The sequence below is a fragment of the Miniopterus schreibersii genome (genome assembly GCF_964146895.1).
Source record: "Miniopterus schreibersii genome assembly, chromosome: 5".
Lineage (NCBI taxonomy): Eukaryota > Metazoa > Chordata > Mammalia > Chiroptera > Miniopteridae > Miniopterus > Miniopterus schreibersii.
The window spans coordinates 10,470,744-10,495,531 of record NC_138106.1 but is presented as its reverse complement, the minus strand read 5'-3'; the positions used below and the strand labels follow the sequence as shown (position 1 = coordinate 10,495,531).

Sequence of the window (24,788 nt, the reverse complement as noted above, 5' to 3'; positions counted from 1 at the left end):
CGTTTGTGATGAATGGATAAATAGGAAGTCTCAGTAGAGATATTAACTATAAAAAAGAAAATGAAAATTCTAGAAATGAAAAACACAATATCTGAAACAAAGAATTCAATGGATGAATTTAACAGCATATTGTAAATGAAAGAGAAGTCAACAACTTGAAGATAGTTCAATCAGAATTATACAGTGTGGAGGACAGAAAAAAAAAGAGAGTCTCAGGGATTTGTGGGACTATATCAAAAGGTCAAATACAAGTGGAGTTTTAGAAGGAGAAGAAAGAATTTAGTAAATCTAACGTTTGAAGAAAGAATGGAAGAAAATTTCTGAAATGTACAGATTCAGAAACCTTAGAGAACCCTGTGTAGTACAAATAGAAAACAAAACCAAACCAAAAAACCTTGGAGATATGACAGTTAAACTGATGAAAGCAACAGATGAAGAGCATCTTGAAAATATTCCGAGAAAAAGGACATTTACACATATAGGGACAAGAAAACAAGTTACCAATGACTTCTCGGCAGAAACACTGGAAGGCAGAATACAGTGGAATGACAGCTTAAAACTGTTATGAAAAGAACAAACTGTTAATCCAGAATTACATATGGAGCAAAAATAACCTTCAGGAATAAAAGTGAAATAAAAAGCATTTCCAGGTGGGAGGGAAAAAAAAAAAATCTTCAGCAGACCTTCTCTATGAGAAAAGCTGAAGGAACTTCTTTAAGCCAAAGGGAAATGATGTCAGATAAAAATTCAGATCTTAATTTTAAAGAGTATTTATGGATGTTTAACGTTAAAATGGTAGCATGTATAGCACATTATGTAATAAACATGAAAACCATAGCATAAATCACAGGGAGTAAAAAACCTATAAGATTGCACTAAAAAATGGTTGCGAAGTTATTACATTTTATGACAACATTAACTTTCAACAGACTGAAAAATTAAGGATGTATATTGTAATCTTTAGAGCACCACTAAAATAAGGTAAGCAAAAAAGCCAATAGATAACTTAAAATAGAATTCTAAAAGCAATTTCAATTAACTCAACAGATAGAAAACAAATACTTAGTAAGCTCATAGCCCTAAAGTCAACCACATAAATAATTACATTAATTGAAAATTCTGTATTCCAATTAAAAGGCAGGGATTGTCAGGATAGCTTTCAAGGCATGAAAGGAACAACTTTAAAATGTCAGTAAAGATACAGACCGTTTGAGTTGCACTTACCACCATTTGCGTAACTGACATTTATAGGACACTACACCTAGCAAATGCAGAACTCACATTCTCTTCACGTGCACATAGTACATTCACCAAGACAGGCCACACGCTGAGTCAAACACGAGTCTCAATAAAGTTCAAAATTGAAATATTCAAAGTATGTCCTCCGACCAAAACACAACTAAGTTAGAAACCAATAATAAGATATTGAGAAAACCCCAAATATCTGGATTTTAAGAAACAGGCTTCTAAATAACTGGTGGGTCAAAAAAGTCATAATGAAGGACATGAATAGGTTTTCATGTAAATGTTTAGGGAAGTGCATCATAGTCGCATTTGTGGGATGTAATTATACCAGGCATAGGGGAAAGTTTGTATCTTTAAATGGTTATATTAGGAAAGAAGTAAGGTTTAGCATCAATGACCTAACTTTTCATCTTAAGGAGCCAGGAAAAGAAGAGCAGTGCAAACATAAAATAGGAAGAGATAATACAGAGCAGAAATCAGTGAGTTAGGAAACAAACAGCAGAGAACATTGATAAAGCCCAAAACTGCTTCTTTGAAAATATCAATAAAAGTGAGAACCCCCTAAATAAGATAGACTGGTGAAGAATAAAAACAAGAATACGAATTAGCAATACTTAGAATAAAAGAGGGCGTATCGCTACAGATCCTATAGATATAATAGTAAGGGACTAGTAGAAACGATAGAATTAAAAGAAAACTTAGGTGAAATAAAAAGAACTTGAAAAATATGTAAGTGGAAATAAAAAATCAAAATAGTCCCATAACTATTTAAAAACTCCCCAAAACTGAACTCCAGACCCAGATGGACTCTCTGATGAGTTCCATTCAGCTTTTACAGAATAAATAAACCTCATACAACTTCTTTCAGAAAATAGAGGGGAAAAGAGCACTTCCTGGGCTGTTGCCTGAGACTGGCATAACTCTGGAAGCAAAACTAAAGACATTTACAAGGAAATAAAATTACAGACTAATATCCCTCATTAATATAAGTGCAAAAATCCATAACAAAACCTTCTTAAATTCCTAAATATATAAAAAGGATTTAAAAATCATGACTAAATGGGGGATTCTCAGAGGAATGCAATGGTTTAAAATGTGAAAATCAACCACTATAATTCACCTTACAAGAATACTAAACATATGATCATTTTAACAGATATAAAAAAGTATTTGATAAAATCCAACCCCAATCATTAGGAGCAGAAGGAAATTTCTTTAAAATGACAGAGAATCTGTGAAAAAAAAAACACAACTATATTTGTCATACTTACTGGAATGTTTCCCCCTAAGTTCTGGAACAAGGCAAAGATACCTAACAACTTCTATTTAATATTCCCAGGGCAATAAGGTAAGAAAAAGAAATAAAAAGCACACAGGTCAGAAACGAAGTGTAACTCTATTTGCAGATGGCAATTTTTACATAGAAAATCCTAATGTGCAAAATAATTACTGGAAGTACTAAGTGAATTTAGCAAGGTTGTATACAGATTTTGCTTACAAATACTAACTATAGTTATTTATTCTAGCAGCAAACAGAAAGCAAAATTAAAAAAAGTTCTATGTATTTGAGCATTAAGAAACAAATTACTTAGGAATAAATTTAACAAAGGCAATGACTGAATTACATTTACCTTTATTTCCACAATAATTAGCAGAGTTCCTGACAAATAATATTTAATAAAATTTGTTGATAAACAAGAGTGCTTGCTGTAACAGAGATTTATATTAACTCCTTAGAATATTAGATGTTTTTCTGCTCATCTATCTTTCATGGTACAAGTGCACCAGGGCTCACAGGAGGGCACCCTCGTGCCAGGGGCCTGCCCTCCTCTCCCCACTTGTGCGTTCCAGCCAGAGCACAGGGCCTCGAGTTGCGCTTCCCACCTCTGCTCGGGTACCATTGACTGTAAGTCAGTCACGTGGTCACACACAGCCGCAAGGCAGGCTGGGAAATGTAGTGTTTATCTTGAGCAGATATTGTGCTCTATGAAAATTATATTACTATAGAAAAAGCGAGATTGGATATTAGAAGACAATTAGGTCCTGGCCAATGGCTCAGTTGGCTGGAGCACTGTCCCAATACACCAAGGTCTCGGATTCAGTCCCCAGTCAGGGCACACAGTGACAGCAAATCAATGTTTCTCTCTCTCCCTTCCTCTCTCTTTCTAAAAATCAATCAATAAAAATTAAAATTACAAAAAGAAGACAACTAGTGGTTTCTGATAGATCGGTTCTATCCTGGAAGATCTGTTCAACCGTAATTTTAATTACAATATTTTGCTGTTCTTAAGGCTAAAATACTTTGAAATAATCAATGAGCTTAGAGATCACTTCTATTAACTCAGTGAACATTTTACTCATCTGCTGTTTTCATTTAACTAAACTTTGTGCACATTATCACTTTCAATCATCCATATCCTAAAATATGTACTTTGAGCCCCACTAAGTGCAAAGCACTTAGAAACTCATAGTGTACACTGACCAGGATTTATGAATTACATGTTAAAACCGAAATCACAGATAAGATCTATGCCTGATCGAATTATAGATTTTAGCATACTGACCCATAAATCAGTTACTTGAATTCCAAGTGCAATAAAAGGATTTATATATCAAAACTTAGTAAGGATTTATTAGCCAAATGTTTATCATAAGAATGCAATGTTTATAAACTGCTTTTCTGATTTACAAAACTAAATTTTAGGAACTCTTTGTAGTCAGGGTACATCCCCAGTGACACTTTTGGTGGATATATACAGTGGTGGTTCTTAGGATATACTGATTAGTGAGAATGTCTGAAGGAAAGGTACTTTTATTAAAATTGATGAACATTACTTAAATAAATGTTAAAATGTAATTTTATAATTAAAATATCTATCTCTATATTTTTATATTACGAAGATATGGGTTTAGAGAGTAAGATAAAGTATAATTTGAGTATAAAATGACATGAACAGAATAACTTACGAGGAAGCCAAAACCGCTTCAGTTCAGGTTAAATGTTTCAGAAAAGACTCAATGACAAAATTTCTCTACTATAAACCCTATTCTGTGTTTACTTCCTAATTTGGCAAATAATTTTATGTTAAAATTATATATTTTATTACAATTATAAAATTTTCGTGCTATTTGAAATGCTTTGTTTTTAAAGTTCTATTTCTCCTTTATCACACCCTGTTAGAGTCCCTGGGTCTGCCTCCTACACGGTGAAGTGGCATTTTTCAAATTTCTCACATGGCTGCTCCCTCACCTGGTTTAGTTCTCTGCTGAAATGTCGCCTCTGTAGGGCCCCCGACCTGCTCATTCCTGACCGTCCAGTTTAAAGCACCACCCATGTCACTCTCCACCCTGGCTGCTTCTTTTTTTTTCATAGAAAGATATTGGAAGTTTAATTCCAGGATGGCAACGCTAATGAGCGACAGCAAAGGCAGACAGTTGCCCTGCGAAGTTTCTCCCTTCTGATGAGCACAGTCCTCCAAGTAAAATGAAAGCTGGCTCACCCTGTTTGCTTCTCAACAATGAAAGATTAAGCAGATAATTTCAATATATGCATAAATTAGGTGTTTTCTTAGGTGGGACTGGACCTTCCGACCTGCAGATACCAGAGATTTCGAAAATAAAGCAGGAACAAATGGTTTGTAACTTTTAAATCAAAATGGAAGTTTGGCACGTTGGTCAAGAAAACTATGATAGGCTTAGTTTCCAATTTCAGAAAGAATTGGGGTAGTAGTTCTGTGGGCTTTAATTCTCTTGATATTTTCTTAAAATGCAGCTTTTCAAATACAAAATGGAACGTTTTAAAAACATAAAATAAAATATAAAATGCGAAATCGTACGGGAAAAAATCTTCCTGCTACTGAAAGGTAGCAGGAGGTTTGGCTAAATGCACCCCCACCCCCCCATCCGCAGGCCCAGTGATTGTAGGGCTAAAAACAAAAGCAACAAGAACTACAGGCGTTTCTGCTCTAACATGATATATGCATTTCTCAGAAAAACTCAAGTTCTACAATATCGTAAATTAAAAATAATATGGTTTATGGAAAAAACAGACTGGAGACAGACCAGTGGAGATCTATGCCACCTGCTAACCAAAGCCAGCGGCAGTGCTTCCTGGAGTCTGAGCGTGTAGAACTTTGAGGACCCTCACCAGGAAAGTGTATCAGTTTAACCGCCTGACACGACTCAGCAGGATGAATTCCTCTATGTTTTACTACATCGTTAGGCTGCAAATTCTTTGAGCTCCCCCTGATATGCCAATAACTTTGCAGTATCTTTTTCCAAACAGAGAAGAGAAAGATAATGCAGTGTTTTCTCTAACACAGAGATTTTCAACCTTTGTCATCTCATGGCACATAAACTAATTACTGAAATTTTGCAGCTCATCAAAAAGTAGATTTTTTGCCGATCTGACAAAAAAATAGGTATACTTTCCATTCATTCACACTGGATGGCTCTTGTGTTGGCTGTTGTCATTTTTTTACTTGACAATCTAAGGGAAAAGGGGTCGGTGCCCCTGACTAAAAGGCCAGGTACTGCATCTTTTAAAAATCCTTGCGGCATGCCCACTGAGAATGGCTGCTCTAACTAACATGATGCACTGAAATCTGCTTTGGGCTCTTTGGTCATTGTTGGGAGCCGCTTCTGCATCCGAATGGCTCGCAGGAACTTAACTATACTTGCCAGGACTATGAGCCACATAAATGTGTCCTCAACTTAGACTGAATATATCCACAATTCCACTTCCCCCGCGGGATCCTCAAATGGTGCAGCCATTCCAACCCCCCTGAGGGAGAAAACACTGAGCTGGCAAGAGACTGTGGTCTTAAAAGAGACAGTGAGACTATCTGACTTTAAGTGTTACAGAATGCACGGCCCCATGAATGCGCCTCGGGGACGCAGTGAAGAGGCCCATGAGAGAGAGGAGCCCTGGCTAAAAAGCTTCCTTAATGCCATAGTAGATTCTACTGGGCTTGGAGTACTTGAGCAATATAATGGATACTAAGGAAAATATATGCCCTGCTTGGAGAGGAAGTTCACTGTGGCTGGAGGCTGCCTCAGAGGATATTAAAAAGGCGCAAAAAACAATCTAATGGGAATGCCAGCTTCCCAGCACCGAGACAGCGCAGACGCAAGTGCCATCTGCCAGAAGTCAAGAGCTGAGCAAGGCTGAGGGTGCGTTTGTCTGGTTAGGGAGCCCCGGGTGCCGGCACTCATTTTTGTTTTTCTTAAAATAGAGCAAGAAATGTTCCAACCTGTGCAGCATTTAAGCTAAAGGTTATGTCCTGTCCGGCTGAAGGCTGTAATTCTATTCCCACTTTTTCCCCCACTCCTATTGACAAGAAAAATCATGTTGAACCAAACAGGACTACTTCTCTGCTATAGTCACAGCACTTCTGAGTCACGCAGCGTGCGTGAGATAACTGATGCCATGCGAGCACACGCTGCAGAAGAATAGATGGCAGCTAAGAACTACTGAGCACCAGCTGCTGTCCTGAGGGGTTCGTAAGTACTAACTAATTTATTCCTCGTGGCCACCTATGGAAGAGACTCCAGCGTTATCACCATTCTACAGCCCTAGTTTTGGTAGAGGTAAAAGCTTTGTTAGTTTGACTGTTCGTGGCCTTACCGAGAACCCAGTGGTACCCAAGCAATACCAAGAACTCTACTGGATTACTTTGATTAAACTCAAATAAATCTTCATGACATTTTATTTTCAAAATTCCAGAATATACGCACCATAGTAATTTGAAATAAGCTTTTATGTAAGTCTGTATAAGTGTAAAGAAGCTATAGTTCATGTAATGACAGTTTTGTTATATCTTTTAATTTGATAACTAAACAACATAATAGGAGTCCAAAATGAAATAATTTGGGCATGGTTTACTTAGACCAGTGTGGTCCAAGGGCCATTTATTCCAGAATTTCCTAGTGGGAGGTGGTTAATAAAAATATAGGTTTGTTGACCCCATTTTGGATCTACTGACCTTGAATTTCTAGATTAGGTCCTGGGAAAATATGTTTTTAGCGAGCACTTTCAGGTGTTCTCATACATGCTAAAGTTCAGGAACCTCTAATTTAAACTAATGTAAATGCCATGAAATTTCTACTTTACTTTCCACTTAACAGATATAATTAATGCCTAGTATTTAAATCACAAGACATTTTAAAGCTTGAATGTTATTTTAAAAATGAAAAAAAAACATATTTTTGTTTCTTCTATGCTAATATAGGCTTATTAAGTGTTATTTGAAACAAACAAATGTAGTATAAGGGAAAAACCCCCGCAAGGTTTGGCAAATCTTTAAATCAGATCATTGATTGATTGAAACACCTGGGGGTTGGTCTTCCTAATAGCATAATCTGAAAAGTAGAATAGATTTTACTGGCTTTAAATGAATCATTTCAGCATAAGCTCTTTCCCCTTATGAGCTACTTTCTTCCTTATGAACTAATTTCATTCCAGAAAGGAATGAATTTTGGGGTCTTGCAGTTCTGTGCAAGCTCTCCCTTCTCATCAATATTTAGATGAGAGAAAAACACCCAGGATATCATTCTTTTAAAAAGTTTAATGAATTTTTAAAAATGTATGAATATAGTTGGGAAAGCCTGCTAGTGATTAAAAAGTCTTGGTTTTAATATAACATTCATTTCCCTTCCAAAATTCTCTTCCACATTTCATGAGACAATATATTTCTTTTAATAAAACTAAGTTGAAATTAATCACTTTAGTCATTTTCATCCCAACACTTAATTATCAACATTCCACTTTCTGGGGCTTGTGTCTTTGTCTTTATTCTATGTCACCTACAGAGCACACTCTCCATCCAGTATGTTAAATTAATATTTCTACCATCAGTGAAGAGGGTTTTCGGTGCATTATAAAAAGCCTATGTGTGGGCATCTCCTGAAAGATCTCATTCTCTCGTTGAGGGGCTTACAAATAAAAAAGCCAGGGATTGTCAAGTTTTATATTGGTTTAGAATTGGAAGAGAGAGCATCTAACCTTCCATTTATTATCTGCATTAACTGACATGACTCATAATTTAAAATAAAGAAGAAAAAGAAAGGGAAAATACAAATAATTTTATTTAACCCTGTACGTAGGTCAACATACACATTTTTTCTTCCCTTGTAAAGTGAGTTTCAACAAACAAAATTAGTTTATTGGCTTTTTACAGAAACCAAATGTTAAAATTTTTAATTTCTCCTTTTCATTGTCACGTCTGCCTGGCTGATTGACCCTTTCCTCTTTGTGCACTAACATACAATGCTACATATTTTCACATTCAACAGTCTAAGATATTTTAAGGGGAAAAATCACCTATTATATTTACCTAGGTCTATGTCAATTTTGTTACTCTCCCTTTGTGATATTCCAAGTTTCCTTGTGGTGTTATTTGCTTTCTTTCTGAAGACCTTCCTTTAGTAATCCTTATAGATTATGTCTGCTCAATAATTATTTTCTTAGTTTTATTTAATCTGATAATGTCTTTATTTTACCTTCATTCCTCAAGGATATTTTTGGTGGTTATAAAAGTGTGACTGGACAATCCCCCCCCCCCCCCCCCAGCACTTAAACAACGTACTACTACTTCTCTGACCTCCCTGGTTTCTGATGAGGAATGTGGACTCGTTCAAATTATAGCTCTCTAACAGGTAATTTGATGTTTATTTTGTGGTTGCTTTCAAGATTTTTTTCTTAACTTTTCAATAGTTTGATTATGATGTTTCTATGTGTGGATTTCTTTAACTTATCCTTTTTAGATTTATTAGGCTTCCTGAATCTGTAGTTTCTCTCTTTAACCAAATTTGGAAAGTTTTCAGTACCATCCTCTTTCTTCTCTTTTCTAGGCCTCTGATAGCAAGAATGCTACACCTTTAGTTACTGTCCCACAGATCCCTGAGACTGTTCTTTTTTCTCTCAATATGTTTTTTTTTTTTTTCTGTTTCCAGATTGGATAATTCCTATTGTCTTGCCTCCAAATTCATTTATTCTTTACTCTGATATCTCTATTCTGCTATTGAGCCCATCCAGTGAATTTTTTAAACCTTGGCTACTATATGTTTGTTCTGAAATTTCCATTGGTTCTTCATATTTTCTTTCTTTTTCTTTTTTAGCCCTTTCACTAATTTCAAATAGTGTTTGCTCTTACTTCCTGGGTTATTTTTCATAATAACTGCTTTAGTCTCTGTCAGATTATTCCAACATCTTTGCTGCTTGACGATTGCATTTCTTTTGTGAGTTGAGATTTCCTTGGTTCTTTGTATACTGGGTAATTATGGATTGTACCCTGGACTTTTAAAATATTATAAGGCTTTGGGTTTTCTTTAAGGTTAATGGGGAATTTTGATATTTTTGTTTTAGCAGGCAATCACCCAGGTTCAGTTTAGACCACATATTGCAATCAGGCTTCTTTGGGTTGTGATTTCAATGTAAATTCCATTTTCAAAGGCTTTGTAGTCATGTTTGGATCTGTCCCATGTGTACAACACCCAATTGCCAATCTGAGACCTGGGCAGTTGTCTACCTTATATTCAGTTATCAAGGCCTGTTACCATAGGGTCACAGCCATGCATATGCAAACTGAAATAAGCCTAGGAGTTCACAAGCAACTTCTGTGATCGCTTTCTTGAGTCCCTCTATCTTGGTGATCTCCCTAGTACTTTCTGGTTCCCTGGGACAACCCTCTTTGGTTCTCTGGTCAGAAAGATGGGCTTTATTTATCCTGTTCTTTGTATACTTCCACAAATGCACTCATATTCAGGGTTGAACCATGGGAGGACACAGATAGAAAAAAAGGAATGGGCATTCACCCCATCTTCCTGGTATTACATGACTCTAATCAGAAAGGAAGTTTCCTTGCTCTCAGGGTTTTAGGTTCCTATAAGGTCCGGTTGCTGCCACTGATTACTGCCACTGCTGCAGCAATCAAAAGGTCACTTGGGAGCTACACAAGAGAACACCATTATCAAGGTACTTCCCCCACTGTCTTTGAGCATGAAGAGACCTTGCTTATTTGGCCAGAACTAGAGAACTTCTCTCTGTCCATGTCCTGAAACCTATTTATGTGTTTTGGGCTCTGTTTAGTTCAAAGTGGAGTAAACGGGGGTGGGGGGGCGGTGAGGACTGGTAAACTCATTGCTAGTTAGGTAGTACAGTACTTCAAATTTTAGTCTTGTTCACCAATCTGCTTGCTATTCTTTGCTTTTCATATACCTGAAATTGCTGCTCTGTACATTCCATCCAAATTCTATAGCTACATTCAGTGGAAGGCAGAGAGTGGAGTGTGCTTTCTGTCTTACCCCAAATTGGAGCCAATCCTTCCAACAAAAGGTAATGAGACAAAAACTACTGCAAACACTGTGCAAAATATAGAGCATGATAAGTTGGCTATTTAAAGCCAACAAGCTATGTAAAAAGAAACTCATTTTAGAATTGATAGATCTCAGTTGATCCTTGCTAGGATCAATGATGTTTGATTTGGCATGCCAGCCGGCATTTATTTGCCATCAGTGAAAATACGTTCAATCTGTCAATTGTTGCCAATGTAGGTTGTATACAACATCATCAGAGGCACACCACTGCTCTTTTTATTCTGGTAAGTCTTCTAAGCACTTGACATACTGAAAGAACGGATGATTAACACATTCTTTAAAAAAGCCTGATCAGGGCAATTCTAAACTTTTACATGCAAAGACATGCTCAAATCTATAGAGTATTGGGATCGCCCCTGAAATGGCCAGTGGTTAGACCACTGTTCTGTGCACTGATTATTGTCAGGTCACCAGTAGAGGCGAACCAGTCATATGCCCAGTGGACACTTCTGAAAAGTTGTGAATAAAATAAATTTTGAATAGTGAATTAACCGGGACTCCACAATGAATCCTCTTATAAAGCAAATCATTGCCCCTGAATTTTGGTATTACATGTGTGATTATTTTATAACTTATGTTTATATATTTCTGTTTAGAATGGTTTACCCCATTTTTCAGTCACCTTCTCTAATGCACAGGTCAGCCTAGGGCGACATGACAGATTCGTCTACTTGATGCAAATGATTTTGGGGGCTGTATTATGCTTTTAGCAACTGCCAGGCAGCAGGACAAGGTACTTAATCAGCTACCTTTGCTGTTATTAGGCTGTGATCAGATTTGATTAAGTAGATCGTTTATTTTATTCAATGCTGAGAGTGCTCACCCATGTTTTGGACTAGAGAACCAGGGAGAGAGCCTCACACCCAAAGTGGTGCTCTGCTGGTCAGTCATGGGCTTTCCAAATGACCTCGGAGAAGTCACTTTGCCCCCCATCTATTTAAGCTTTTTCCAAACTCCAGATGTTTTCATCACCCAATATTTTCATTAATCGCAGGAAAAATTTCCAAAGCCATTCTAAGTGCTTTTATATTTCCTTCAGCCTGATTCTGAGATATAGGTAACCTGTTACTGATATTCTTTTTATAAATTAATAAACTGAGGCTCAGTGATATTAGGCGAATAAAGTCCACACAGCATGAAAGAGGGACCCAAAACTTTTATCAATTATTCTACAACCTACTGTCACTGAAGCTACCATGAATTAAGGACAGACTCACAAAGAGTTGCTTCCTGTTTAATTCCACCTGGGAAAGGGCAAAGTCTGTTTATTTAATATATTATTCAAGATTGCAACTGCATCGTTGAATTTTCACCACTTAGTCGATAAATTTAAATTCAAATATTTCCCTCTGTGTAAGACTTTGGAGACTGATTTTGTTTCATTCCTGGTGTTTGTAGAATATGGGAAAATGTTGTATCAACATGGCCCAGTTGGTTATTTGCAACCACGGGTAGCACTTATTTTTTTGCAAAACGCAGCATAGCATAGAGACATACAGTTGTGCGTACCTTTTTGACAGTGTGAACTCATACAGAGTACGCTGGAAGTAATTTGTCATGTTTTTCTCTATTTTTGTAAGATTTGTACAAAGGCATAAAAAAGCATTTTTCTCGTTACCTGTAAGATTTTTCTCCTTCCTCTTTTTGTAAGAGTATCGACACGAGAAATTCTGCTCGTCTGAGTCATACTATGAGTTGAGGGGCAAGGCCTTCGCCCCTGGCACTTTCAGATGGAACCCCATTTCCCTGCGAGGGGTTATCACCCCTCTGAAACTATCACTTGTCATGGGTGTGCGCACCCTAACATTTTACGTTTGGGAAGCAGCTGCACGTGGAGCTCTAGCCAGCAGCGGCCCACCAGGAATGTTCCCATATAACGGGATGAGCATCCCTGTGTGTGTGCACAATTCCCCCCTCTTTGACATTATCAATAAAACATTTTATCTGCAAAAAGTTGCGCAACTGAATAGAGTAGTTCAGCAGCCTGATGCCTTAATAGCCACGGGCAGGCAGATCAGGCCTCCTCACTGATGGACCACAGTCAGACACGAGCTTTGTCAGGGAAACATGACAAGCGGTTAAATCATTATAATCACACTGGCGTTTGAGTTCTCACCTTATTATCTGATTATAAGTTTATCGTCACACAGTGTGACTAAAAAGTGATCACTGAATCAATCCATAGAAATCACTCTTTTTACTTTGTAATGATACCTGATTTTACTCCCTGAAAAGAAATTCTAACATATTCAAATTATAATTTGATTTTTTTCTAAGCAATTATTTATCCACAGGATACATCTTTATTTAGAACACACAAAATGCCAGGTTTTTCATGTTTAAATGGAGGGTTGACCTGCGTTTAGCAACGGATCATGGGTCATTGAGCTGGTCAGGCTCTGTCCCTCCCACGGTAAGTTGTCAGGTTGGCTTCCTGTCCCCTCAGGGTCTAGAGTGTGGAAGGGCAGCCAGGTAATTTAGGAACTTGAATAAAGTGATAAATAATAACATGATAGAGAAAGGGTAATGTTACAGCAGCATATAGGAGAGAATTTAATGCAGATATTGAGGGTAAGAAAAGGCTCGCCCCAAAATCTGGCGTTTAGGACAATAAATAGTTTCCATTCTCCCACCCTGGAAGCTTCAGATTTTCAGGAGCCAGTCGACAGAAGCAGAGAACCCACTGCATGAGGTTTTAAATGCCAGCTCATTATTTAGGAGCTGTGTGAATTTTGAAAGAAATTACTTAACTCCGAGCCTCAGCTTCTTCATCTGTACAGAGTGGAGTGATAAATAATACGTAGATCACGAGGGCCATTCTGAAGATTAATAAACTAAAGTAATTTAAGTACCCGGGACAGAAAAAATTAAATAAACAGTAGTTCCTATGACTTTTATAACCCCTGCCACCACCAAACACACCTTCTCTTATAATACCCAACTCTGATTTCTGTCTAATTAAGGTAGCCCCTGAAATCTGAAATATCTGAGCAGATATGAGTTTGGTTTGGGCATGATCTGAATAAATGAAGATGGATCCTCACCTAAAGTGCTTTGTTTATAGAAATAAGTTACCGAGACTATGTCCTGAAAACTTCAGCTATTCCTTCTTAAAAACAAATTATGACTCTGACATTAGTCTTAATTCACAAAGACAATTCTGAAAGAGTAGGATATAGATTTGACTGAGAAAAGTTTTAGACATTTATGTTGGCTCTTAAAAAAATAACCCATAAAATGTAAATGTATGTCTTCTGAGAAATACTGACTTCTTATATTAAAAATTATCTGTTAAATTTTAAATCAAGCTCATATTTATTTCAACACTGTATTAGTTATTTATCTTTGCATCATTATAAAAACAAAAATAAGGCTCCCACAGATGGATTTGCTTCATAGGCTCCCTTCCAGAAGTGTTTTTTCCATATCTAAGTACTAAGAAAATTTAAATTTAATTAATTTTAATGTTTCTGCCAATGCCAAAGGCCTTTCAAAATGCATTATGTTTCTGCCAGTATTTGAAAAGCCTCGTGTGTTTTTTACAGAATGCTTAGCTACTTAATGAGCACAGAACCTCAAATGCCATTTGAAAATATGAAACCTTTATCTTTTAACTCAGTTTTGCTTTCATGCATAACACGACTCTGAAATCACAGTTGTGATATTTAGTAGCTGTCTTTGCAAAACTGCAGGCAATACATCTTTCACATTTCATTGAGGAGAAAAGAAACTTAATCCCACCAGGGTCTCCGTTATCAGTTCTTCCTCTTGGTTTTTCCCCGTGGGGATTTTGTGTTGGCCAGATGGCTCTCCGACGAATCCCTAGACAGACCTACATTTTACAAAGGCAAAACTGGAAGAGCAAAATCTATTTTTGAGTAAGGGGGTTAAAGCTCCCCTCTGTGTGTCCAGCCCAGTCACTCCTGGCTCCTGGTCAGTGTTGTGCACTTGCCCTCTCACTCCCACAGCAGCCCACCTTCCTTCCCCTTCGGTCAAGTCCAACTGCAACTAGCCCCCCAACCGCACACCCTGTTCCCTTGAATGCCACCGATTCTAAAGACTGTCGCACAAGCCCCAGCTTTACTCTGGATCCTCTCTCTGGGGAATGTTGATTCCATTTCTTCGGCAGCAAAAATTGAAATAGCCTTTTCAGTATTCATCACAGATGTTTATCTTCCGTGCAAAAGGGTGGCTGAATGAAATGTCTCAGAATCAGTTTGATGAGAAATTGTTTATTTCTTCACCTGGCCCAATTCTCGTTTTCAAGCATAGCGGGGCTTTGAATTTTCAGGTAGTTGCTTTTGTGATTAAAAAAAAAAAAATGTCAAAAATAATTCCAAAGTCACATATTCTGTCATAAATAGTTCTAAATAGTGTAACAACTCAAAATGTTTATTCCAAATCTTTTCTCTATGGAATAAAAATAATTGGCATTCGGTGCCTTCTCACCTTTGTCCCTTGTCTCAGTGCTGTCTAAATAATAATGTGTCCTTTCTATATAAAACCAGCTGTCTTATTTCTAGAAAACTACTGGATTATTTTGTTTCAGTTGTGTTAGGCCCGACCAATAAATGTATGAAATCTACCAATAAAAGTACGCAAAAGTAAGGGCTTATCTTTTGCCTTACATACCCATTCTTATATTATATTCGAAATTTACTCTTACCTCGCTAGCAATACTGAACAACATGGGTTTTCACAAACTGGGCATTTCCTTTCTTATGTCTTTGCTTTGAAAGCAAGAGTCTCTCTGTCTGGAAGGTGCACACCCCTTCCTCACTGTCCATTTATGTAGATACTGTGCCTTCAAAGCGCCGTTCAAATTTCACGTTCATGAGGCTTTCTCTAAACATTTCTCCCTAAACACACACACACACACGCACACGCACACGCACACGCACAAACACAGACTGCACTGTTTTCTGTCTTCCTGGCCCTCCAATAACACTTCAGAGATTAGTTCATTGAATTAGAATTGTCCACACGCTCTTCTCTCATTAGATTACGAGATCCTAGAGGTCAGGCTACATCATTGATTCATCTTTGGATCCCAGGACCCGGCTCAGTACTGCCACGGTTATGGGCACTCAGTATGTATTTATAAATAAATGATCACATAGTGTATGCCAACTTCTGTAAAAGTATTCTTAAATTCTGGAAAATGACACTGCTGTTTTCCTATATTGTGAACATTATTTGTGACCATAATGATTAAAAATAGAATATGCTATTTTAAATAGACTTATGTTAAATAGACTTACTGTGGTGATCATTTTGCAATATATACAAATATCAAATCATCATCTTTACAGCTGAAACTAATATAATGTTATAGGTCAATTATAGCTCCATTAAAAGGTAGATATGCTATTTTAAAAGTTTAATTTGTAAAGTTTTCCATGAGACACAAGTGAATTTTAAAAGTACTAACTAGAAGAGGAAATAAAGGGGGGGGATCTCAATTTATTTGTCAAGATTAACTCATATTCAGGTAAAATATCAGTAAAGGAGGGACCTGAGTAAAACAAGACTTTTCAACTAAAAGATAAATTGAAAGTTAGCTCTTCTGATCTCTTCAAAATGAGTCTTAGTGGTTACTTTGCAAAACAGAGGAGAGATGAAGTAAATAGAATTAAGAAGGAGACACGTCCACCCCGAATATTTTAGAGGATGACTGGGGAGAGGAGTCAGCCACCAGGGTAAGTGTGCCTTACCTTGCCATTTCCAAACAGTCTAGAATGACCCACATTGTATTCTGTACTCTATTTGGCTCATTTTCAGCTGAGCCAAGATATTTCCTATTTTCAAACAGACAAAAATAGAAGCCAAAGTATAACCAATTTATAAAGTTGTTCATTTAGAGGACAAAACATCCCATTGTGTTTATTGCTTTCTTCCTTATTATTTTTCTGATAACCAGAAAGGTTTAATTTTCTGTTAAGGTGATTAAAACGATTTTACTAAGAATGTGTCTGGATGCTTGGGAGAGAGAGCATAGTTTATGAGTTCCAAAATAGCAATATTTGAAAACATGTGCACAAAAACACTTTCCTAAGCATTCTTGGAATGATTCTTTTTCTCTGAACCCCTCCACCCACACCCAACTTAAAAAAGAAAAAAAAAGAAAAAGCTTTGGGTGGAGTTAAGAACTCTTTTCAAATCTTAAACAATAACTGGAAATCCTGAAAATGTATTCTCCTTTATCCAGTGGTGAAAACACTTTAAAGCACCCCCTCCTTTTTCCCCCTAACAATTGTTTAGCAAGGGCTTTACTTAGTGGTTTCTATTTTGAACAGAAAATTCAGTTTTAATGGCCTGAAATATAATATCCATCTGTGTTTATTTCCCTAAAAAACAAAATCCTTTTTTCCACCAATATTACAAGTCCATGGCCCTAATAACCCAGATGAACATATCAGTTTAACTAATACTTTAATTATGTGGTGAGAAATCAGTCAAATACTTAGAATATATACCATGGAAATACGACTCTGATCGCAAATTAAAACATATAAAGCACACATGTAAACTTAATTTTTAAGTGTCCTGATTAATAAGTAATTATGTCTCACATGTATCTTTACCAGGATAGAGGTAGCTATCAGGTGAGAAATCAGGGAGTAACACATGAAGTAGTCAGTGGACAGGGGAACAGGCCAGGAGCCAGAGGAGCCGAGACCCCCAGAATCACTCTGACGCCTGGTTCCTCCAATCTGCCACCTGCCGGGCCCACTCACACATCTACCTGAACAGCCGTATCTGGCATGTGCAGACCACTTGAAAATAAAACTGGAACTCAGTCATAATGTATTTTAAGTGTGAAGTGATATACAAATGTGCAACATCATTATATACTTATATTTAGGGTATTCTGAGCTGATTAATTCCTGTAGATATCATTCTGGCCATTCTCTAACATAAGAAGGAGACTTCATCTCCTTTCCACCAAGTCTTCCATGAGAAAAAATTCGAACATTTTATTTAGAGTTTACATGCATTTCAAAGAATGCACTTCCATTCATCCATCTTTATTACAGCCTGGCCTTTCTCACGTAATCAGGACAGCCTTTAAGAAGATCCTGAAGTCGGATTCTTCTCAGTCTTACTCAGAGAGACATGCTCTCTAACATCAGCCCCAACTCTGAATCTAGAAAGTTTATGTTGCCCCAGGTTTTCTGTTCTCAGGAAATAGAGGCTGAGTTGGAAGCTGTCTCAATGTTCATCCTTTAGGGCCCAGTGTTGCCTGGCTCCACCTAAGGCTTCATAGGGCATGAGCTAAGCCACAGCAGGACAGCTGCCAACTCATCCTGATGGTCGCCTGAAAAATAAAAGCTAAGGAGAGCAGAGGCCAGGCTTCTGCTATCTCAGGGCCACGGGTGGTTCTGACTCAGGAAATTCTTACGTGCCTAATTCTCTACCTTTCCTTTCTCACCTTGCATGTCTGTGTGGGGAAACTGAGCGCTGCATGCTTTTAAGGCCCACATCCCCGAAGGCAGTTCCTGCTTCTCCGATCCCTCTGACCAGAGGCATCTCTAGAGCAGATTCTTAGTCGATTGTGGAGAAACGCTTCCCACAGTCCCAGGGCGCAGGTCTCACTGCTTTGTGCAGCGGCTGTTACTTTACATTGTTGGTGTCTCGGCTGCCTGGGCTCTACACTTGTTCCCTGAAGTTGCTTTAAACGCATTACATACAAAACTGACATTTCATATTTCAACTGTTTTTTACTCATAATGTTCCTTTTCCATGATATCTGCTGAATGAGTTAGACAAATACATGGATGGCAAAATAAACCGGCCATAGTTAAAAGACAAATTCTAACATAAATTTTTTGACAAAGCAGACAATGTCATTTACAAGGTTGAAAAAATTATCAATGATATGAATAAGGTCTACTTAAAACATTATTTTTATAAAACACAAATTAAGCAATAAAAGCATATTTCTTTTAACTCCCTCCTAATCAAGGCAATTTATTTTGTATATGAATTTGTACATTTTGTCAAGTAATGTGCTAGGTAGTGAGGATTTAGTATCTCCAATAGAGATTTTATGTCAACAGCCACTCTTAAAATTTCCTGCCCACTCCTATAACTTAGTACTCTTTGTAAACATAACTGGGCATGGGAAAGGGCGTCAGTAGTGTCAAATCTGACCAATACTCACGAGAGGATATTCCCAATATAGGCATAGTAGGAGCAGCAGTAGGGAGTGGTCCCATCGCAGCAGTAAGACCTACAGTCTTTGCCACACTGAGCAAGACAATCGTCTACAAAATAAAAACAACATATGTCCAGTTACAGTGCTGAAATCGCAGCTTCATGAAAAAGTATTCCATTCCAGACCTCGATCACTCCTCGGTGCATTTAGAGTTTCGTTTCACGTACTCAGGATTCTAAAGCAGTTTGTAGGCATCTGAACTAGTCTACCTTCCCTATTAGACATAAAGCTAGAACGGGCAAAGACCATTCTTCTTCGACTCTCCTGCAGCAGCCCTGGCCAGGTGGCTGAGTGGTTAGAGCGTCTTGGGTTCCATCCTGGCCAAGGGCTCCTACGTCAGTTGCAGGCTCGATGCCCTACCCGTCGGGGATCGTGCAGGAGGCAACCAATTGCTGTGTCTTTGTCACATCAATGTTTTTTTTCCTCTCTCTCCCTCTCCCTTCCACTCTCTCTGAAAAAGCAATGGGAAAAATATCAAAATATCCTCGGGTGAGAATAAGAAGAGAGAGAGGGAGAGATCACTGAGTCTCCAGCATCAAGCACCATAACCGGCGGCCAGAACTGATTGAGACAATGACGGGAGGGACGAGTGATCCAGCTACCCATTCACATTGTCAGTCGAGTTCGGATCATTTTTAAATGAGAAAGTCTTTTGACTTTAGGGTGTTACTCTCACCTTCATTTAATGGAAATAATTTTAAAATAATGTACTTTTTCATGGCAATGCATTTTATCTTTTCCCTTCTTTACCATTTTCTACTTTCATAAACACAGTTTGCCTACATATGGTAACACAAAGGAGTCTGCACATCCTGTCGATGCATTTGGATTGGAAAATAAAAAGTGTCCCTGGCTAATTAACTTGTGAATAATTAAGAGTTTAATGTCAGATTGAAGAATCAATAATCTATGAAACAGCACTGTGGGAAGGGGGAAAGGTATTTTCTGATTAAAAAGGACGTGTTGGAGCTAACAAAGCCAAATTACTGTCTTTTCCCCCCCACGTTTGGTAAGGAAAATTATACCCAAAATGTTGAACAAAAATTACCCTGGCTTTTAAAAATTCTTTATTCCACCTAAATAATTTATGTTTAACACGTTAAGGTTACCATTTAATTATAGTCAGTGGTATAAATTATAATGGATATGCGAGTCTCAGGTACAGGATCAGGAAAACATTAAGTATGGTCTGATAATTTAAGTCAGATGTTCAAAAATCACAAAATAAGTCATTTCCAGCTCAGTCTCTGAAGGTAATATCAACTGTTTTCTAAATTATAGAAGACTTCTGCTTTCTTGCCCAAGTCCTAACATAAAAGTACAAGATGTTATATCCACATCTATATGTCCATGCAATTGATTTATCTAGAAAGGGAAATTTAGGTTTTGCTTTTAAATTGCCTCCCTGCCAAGATGATTTTTTACAAAAGGATGTGATTAAAAAGTAGCAAAGTTCATTCACCTTTATCAATAATGCGTGGCCTTTGTGGAACAAGTGAAAAAAGTTCACATTTTCTTTCCTTCAATTTTTTTTCTACCTCATAAGTTAACAGACTTTAATGCCTTCTTCTGGGACGCTGGAAGACGGAATGAGAGGGGGAAATAATTACCTTCGTAAGATGCAGTAATACTGCTTAAATTTACTCGAAAAATCTGAAGATGGAAATACACTGTAATGATTTATTGACAGTGCATGCTTTTTGCAGAGTACATAAAACCTTTAAAGGCTATTTATTGTATCATTTTCCCAGGGAATGTTTATTGGTCTCATTTTTTGTGCTGTTTAATTAATTCAAATATTTAGACTGCTCGGTTGTCTCAAGCGCTTAGCAGGAATGTTTTGCTTCCTGCTTTTAAAAGCTACTAAAAGCCACTCAGAGACAGGGAGAGCCGATGTCCCCACTTATTCTGTGGGAGCAGGACAACCAATGTGTAAGCAGCTTCATGAGGTGCTTTTTAAATGATGTCCAGGACAGTGACATCTTACTACGATCTCCATGAATATCAAAGATTCAGTTACTACTATTGTACTCCAATGGCTATTATTATAAGGACGTGGTGATATAAAAATATTTTGAGCCAGTGTTACGGGAAACCAAGCCCAAAATCTTGTAGCCAAGCAGCGCTGGATTTTACCTGCAGCAAACATTTCCGTCATGTCACACGTTGTTCATTAGTTTTATGGCATTTTCCAGCCCTCTCGTCTACTTCCCAGAATTAAATGACTGAAAAGGGCAGATTTAATAGCATGGCAGATACATTCACAATCACGTTTCCAAACCGAGGTTCCAACCACACCTCAAAGCTTGTTTTGATATGTTACTTGCTTCCTCCAGTTTATTTGAGACTAATTCTGTGAAGATCAGAGTTTGAACGATACAGGAGCATTCTCTCATTTGTTAAAAAAAAATGGAACATTCCAAAGACCTTCAGAAAACAAATAATATTGCTTCCAATATTCAAGTTAATATCCTTGAAAATCACCCAATTCAAACTTTTTTCAGTGACTAATTGAAGGCACGATCTGGAAGAAGGTTCCCCACCCCAACGCCACCTTAAGGAATGTGTCCTACAGGAAAAGCAGCATCTGGCTGCAAACGTTTGCTCAGAAAAGGTTCTTAAGCTACAGCTGAGGATAAGAGAGGAAGGAAAGGGAGGAGACAGAAGCCACGAAGGCAAAACCTTGGCCAAATCCTGTCTTTGTGGCCTGCACTGGGAGTTGGACAATAATATAAACACTTCATTGGGCCTCTCCAAAAGCGATTCCACAGTCCAGCATGATGCTCTGGGTATAGAAACGTGCTCTTAGTTCCTTAACAAATGGAACATGAATTTAACACATTTGCTTTGGGGAAAATAATTCCCGTTATGGACAGCGCATCTACTTGTGTTTCTGTCCCATTCAGGCTGGCAATTCATTGAACAGGGTGTCTGAGCCATTCTTACTTCTGCAGGGCTCCCCCATCTCGTCCCATCCTCACTTCCAGCGGTAACTCTGACTTCCAACCAAACGGAATCATCTGTTTTTGCACAGACCCATCTCTTGGCTTTTGCCTTTGTGCTACTCCATCTCCTTTGTCCAAGACTTCCCTATCTTTCAGAGGTCTAGTTCCTAAAAGTCTTACTCAATTCAGTTTTTTCTGAGCAAATACTGGTTGAGCTCCGCTTATGGGCCGGGTGTTTTGCTAGTGTCTGAGACCATTACGCTGAGCAAAACAGACATCGTTTTCACGGAGCTTACACTCCTAGGCAGCAGTGAGACCCTCTCCTTTGAACACCGACAGCACATGGCTGTACCTCTCCTATGGCCCATTTGAGTAACGGGCACCCCTTGTCTCCTGGCCAAGACTCAGAGCCTAGGGGCTCTGTCCTGTGTATCACTCCCCATAGCTCACTCAGCAAATATTAGCTGAACGAACACGGCCAGCGTGAAAAGGCCTCTGAAATAAAGAGTTCAGGAATTGGCACCGAAGCACACATTCAGGAAACATCCCCTGTCAAAGACGAGCGTCGCTGGCTTAGGGCTGCGTGTTTTGTAGCTTAGCCGGGAGAGATGTGGAAGGAGAGGAGGAATGAATGATGGAAGGAAACTTTCTAAAGGACCCCACCTTGCAGCAGGCCAGCTCTGGGGGCTCCTGAGCCTGGGGAAAGGACTATGGGGAGGAAGTAGGTGCGAGTTGGCAGCTTTCTGTGTTCCTCAGGGAACGGGAGAGGCAAAAGAATGAAAGTTGTTCTCCACGGTGAGCGTGCGTGCGGGCAAGTGAGGCTGTCACCGCTTTCTTCGCTCTGCCCGATTTCTTATTTCTGGATGCTTTTGAAAAACAGAGGAGGTAGGAAAGAATTCTCATTGCTTCAAGTAAACTAATAAAGAGATAAAACCACTATCAACACAGCTGATTCTGCTGGTCCCTCAAGTCCTGAACGCCTTGGATGACTTCAAAGAAATGAGAGCGAGCAGATTCCAATGCGGATTCTCCTCCTTAAGGAGGAAGCGCTTTCCCGACTTTTATGAATTTCAGCATTGGAAAGTCAGCATTTTCCCTATAAGAAAGTATCTTTAACTTAGGGAAACCACTCCTTTGCACTTGAAGGAACAGACCGAAAAGTTCCGCAGGAGTTGCTGTGTGTCACTCCTCGCAAAGCTGCAAGAGGAGTTCAAAGCTTTTGATGTCCAGGCCATGCTGACGAGCGTCTTCATTTCAGTTCTAGCGCCTTTCCACGGCTTTCCAAGCCAACCTTTACGCATATTAGAAGGTAAGCCGCAGGCCTACGTAGACAGCATTGCAAGGCCACAGGTACCAGCCTCTGGTTTTCCTCACAGGAAATCAGAGACACGAAAACATTTTGCAAAACACGTTTGCTTCTAGCTTGTTTTGTGACCAGAAAACAGATGCAAAACTCCCGTTTAATTAACTTAATCATGAGTAAGGAATGAAAGGCCACAGCATGGGGCTCCATAGCAATTGCAAAACAGGAAAACCACTTTGCCCCATCAGTCATCAGCGACTCTCCCTGAGAGTGACTAGGAGGAGGGCAATGAGATGCCCTTCACCCACCAGCAAGGGCTTAACGAAATCCCCGAAAACAGGCTAGACTCTGGGTGAACTGTCTCCCGGAGGCCTTATGTTTGACCTCGAAGCATCCCACTGCCCAGGCCAGCACACTTGGGAATCATCTCCTAAAGAACAGAAGCAAAGGCCTAAGGGCTTTTATTTCCAAAAGGGAAAAGGCGGAATATTCAGAATTCGAGGGTGGAGGGCGCAGCGAGTAGCTTATACTGAAATGGAAAGGTCACCACACGGGTTTACTGGGAAACTTCAGGTGCTTTTACAAAATGTTTTCCTTCCACCCCTTAGCCTCCAGTCGCCCGGATTCCTGAGTGGTGGACACGACTGGGTAAACGTTACGCTATCCAGAGAGTAAAATCCCCTAAATGTGGGGTTGGGGTTTCCACGTTGCTTTGTAGACAGAGAAAGGCAACGAAAAGAAAATTGAAGAGAGGGAAGGAAACGTTCAAGGAACAAAACAAATAAACCGCGAGCCAGTGGAGCCGAGCGCGCCCGCCCCGCGGGGACCCCAGCATCTCTGCGCTCCCGCCAAGGTCCCAGCCGCGTCGCCCCGAGCGGGACCGAGCGCGGCCCCGGGTCCCCTTCCCGCCCCCGGCCGTCCCCGTGTCACTGACCTGCGTACGCAAAGAGCAGAACCAACTTTGGAAGCAAGACCCCTGGAGCCCCGGGCAGCCTCCGCGCGTCCATCCAAGCCGGTGGCCGGAGGTTTGCGCGCCAGGCCGGCCGGACGGACACACAGACCGACAGACTGCAGCGAGGGCTGGCGGGGGGCGGAGGGCGAGCCCGGAACGGGAAGGGGATGGAGGGATGCGGGGCGGTCAGAGGGAGACGGCAGCGCTCCCGACGGCGAGGGCGCGCGGAGACCTGGCCATGGCGCGGAGCCTGAGACGGGGCGCGGGGGACCGCACCCGCCTGCGCCGGGGCCCGGGGCCCTTTGTCTCCCGGGCGGGGCTCGGGCGGGGGGCGAGGCTGCCGCCGGGCGTCCGGGGCCACCCCCTCGCGGGGGGTCTCGGGGGCGGCGCGGCCGCGGGCTGGGGGCGGGGGCGGCCCCGACTCCTCCCCGCGCTCCCGGCCTCCCTCCTGCGGCGACCCCGGGGCGCGACCCTCTGCCGGGGGACTCGGGACCTTTCTGCTCGGGCTGTTGCTATGGAGCTTTCGCGGGCTCCTTTTGCGCCCTTTCCTCCACTCTTTTTTTTTTTTTTTCTTTCTTTTTGAAGCAATGGATGAAGAGACCAAGAATCTTACCTTTTTGTCTTTAAACAAATGTAGGATGTTTTCGAGGTGTAAGGTACTGGGCAAAGAAAGCCAGGGGTGCAGATGCAGCGTAAGTGGAAAGGGCACAGAGAGTACCCCGTGTCTCTACTGAAAGCTAAAAAAAAAGA

The 24,788-nt window shown here is 39.7% G+C and overlaps 1 protein-coding gene across 1 annotated transcript in view; it reads right to left on the bottom strand.

Annotated features, from left to right (window-relative positions):
- The window catches only part of CYYR1 (cysteine and tyrosine rich 1), a 71,093-nt gene extending 46,681 nt beyond the window's left edge, over nt 1-24,412 (bottom strand). Inside the window, exons 1-2 of the mRNA XM_081139224.1 lie at nt 24,021-24,412; nt 18,785-18,887 (exon numbers count right to left, since the gene is read on the bottom strand). Of these exons, the coding sequence (XP_080995350.1) occupies nt 18,785-18,887; nt 24,021-24,093 (176 nt within the window). The 5' untranslated portion in view covers nt 24,094-24,412. The remainder of the gene's footprint in view (nt 1-18,784; nt 18,888-24,020) is intronic.
- Between the last annotated feature and the right edge of the window lie 376 nt (nt 24,413-24,788).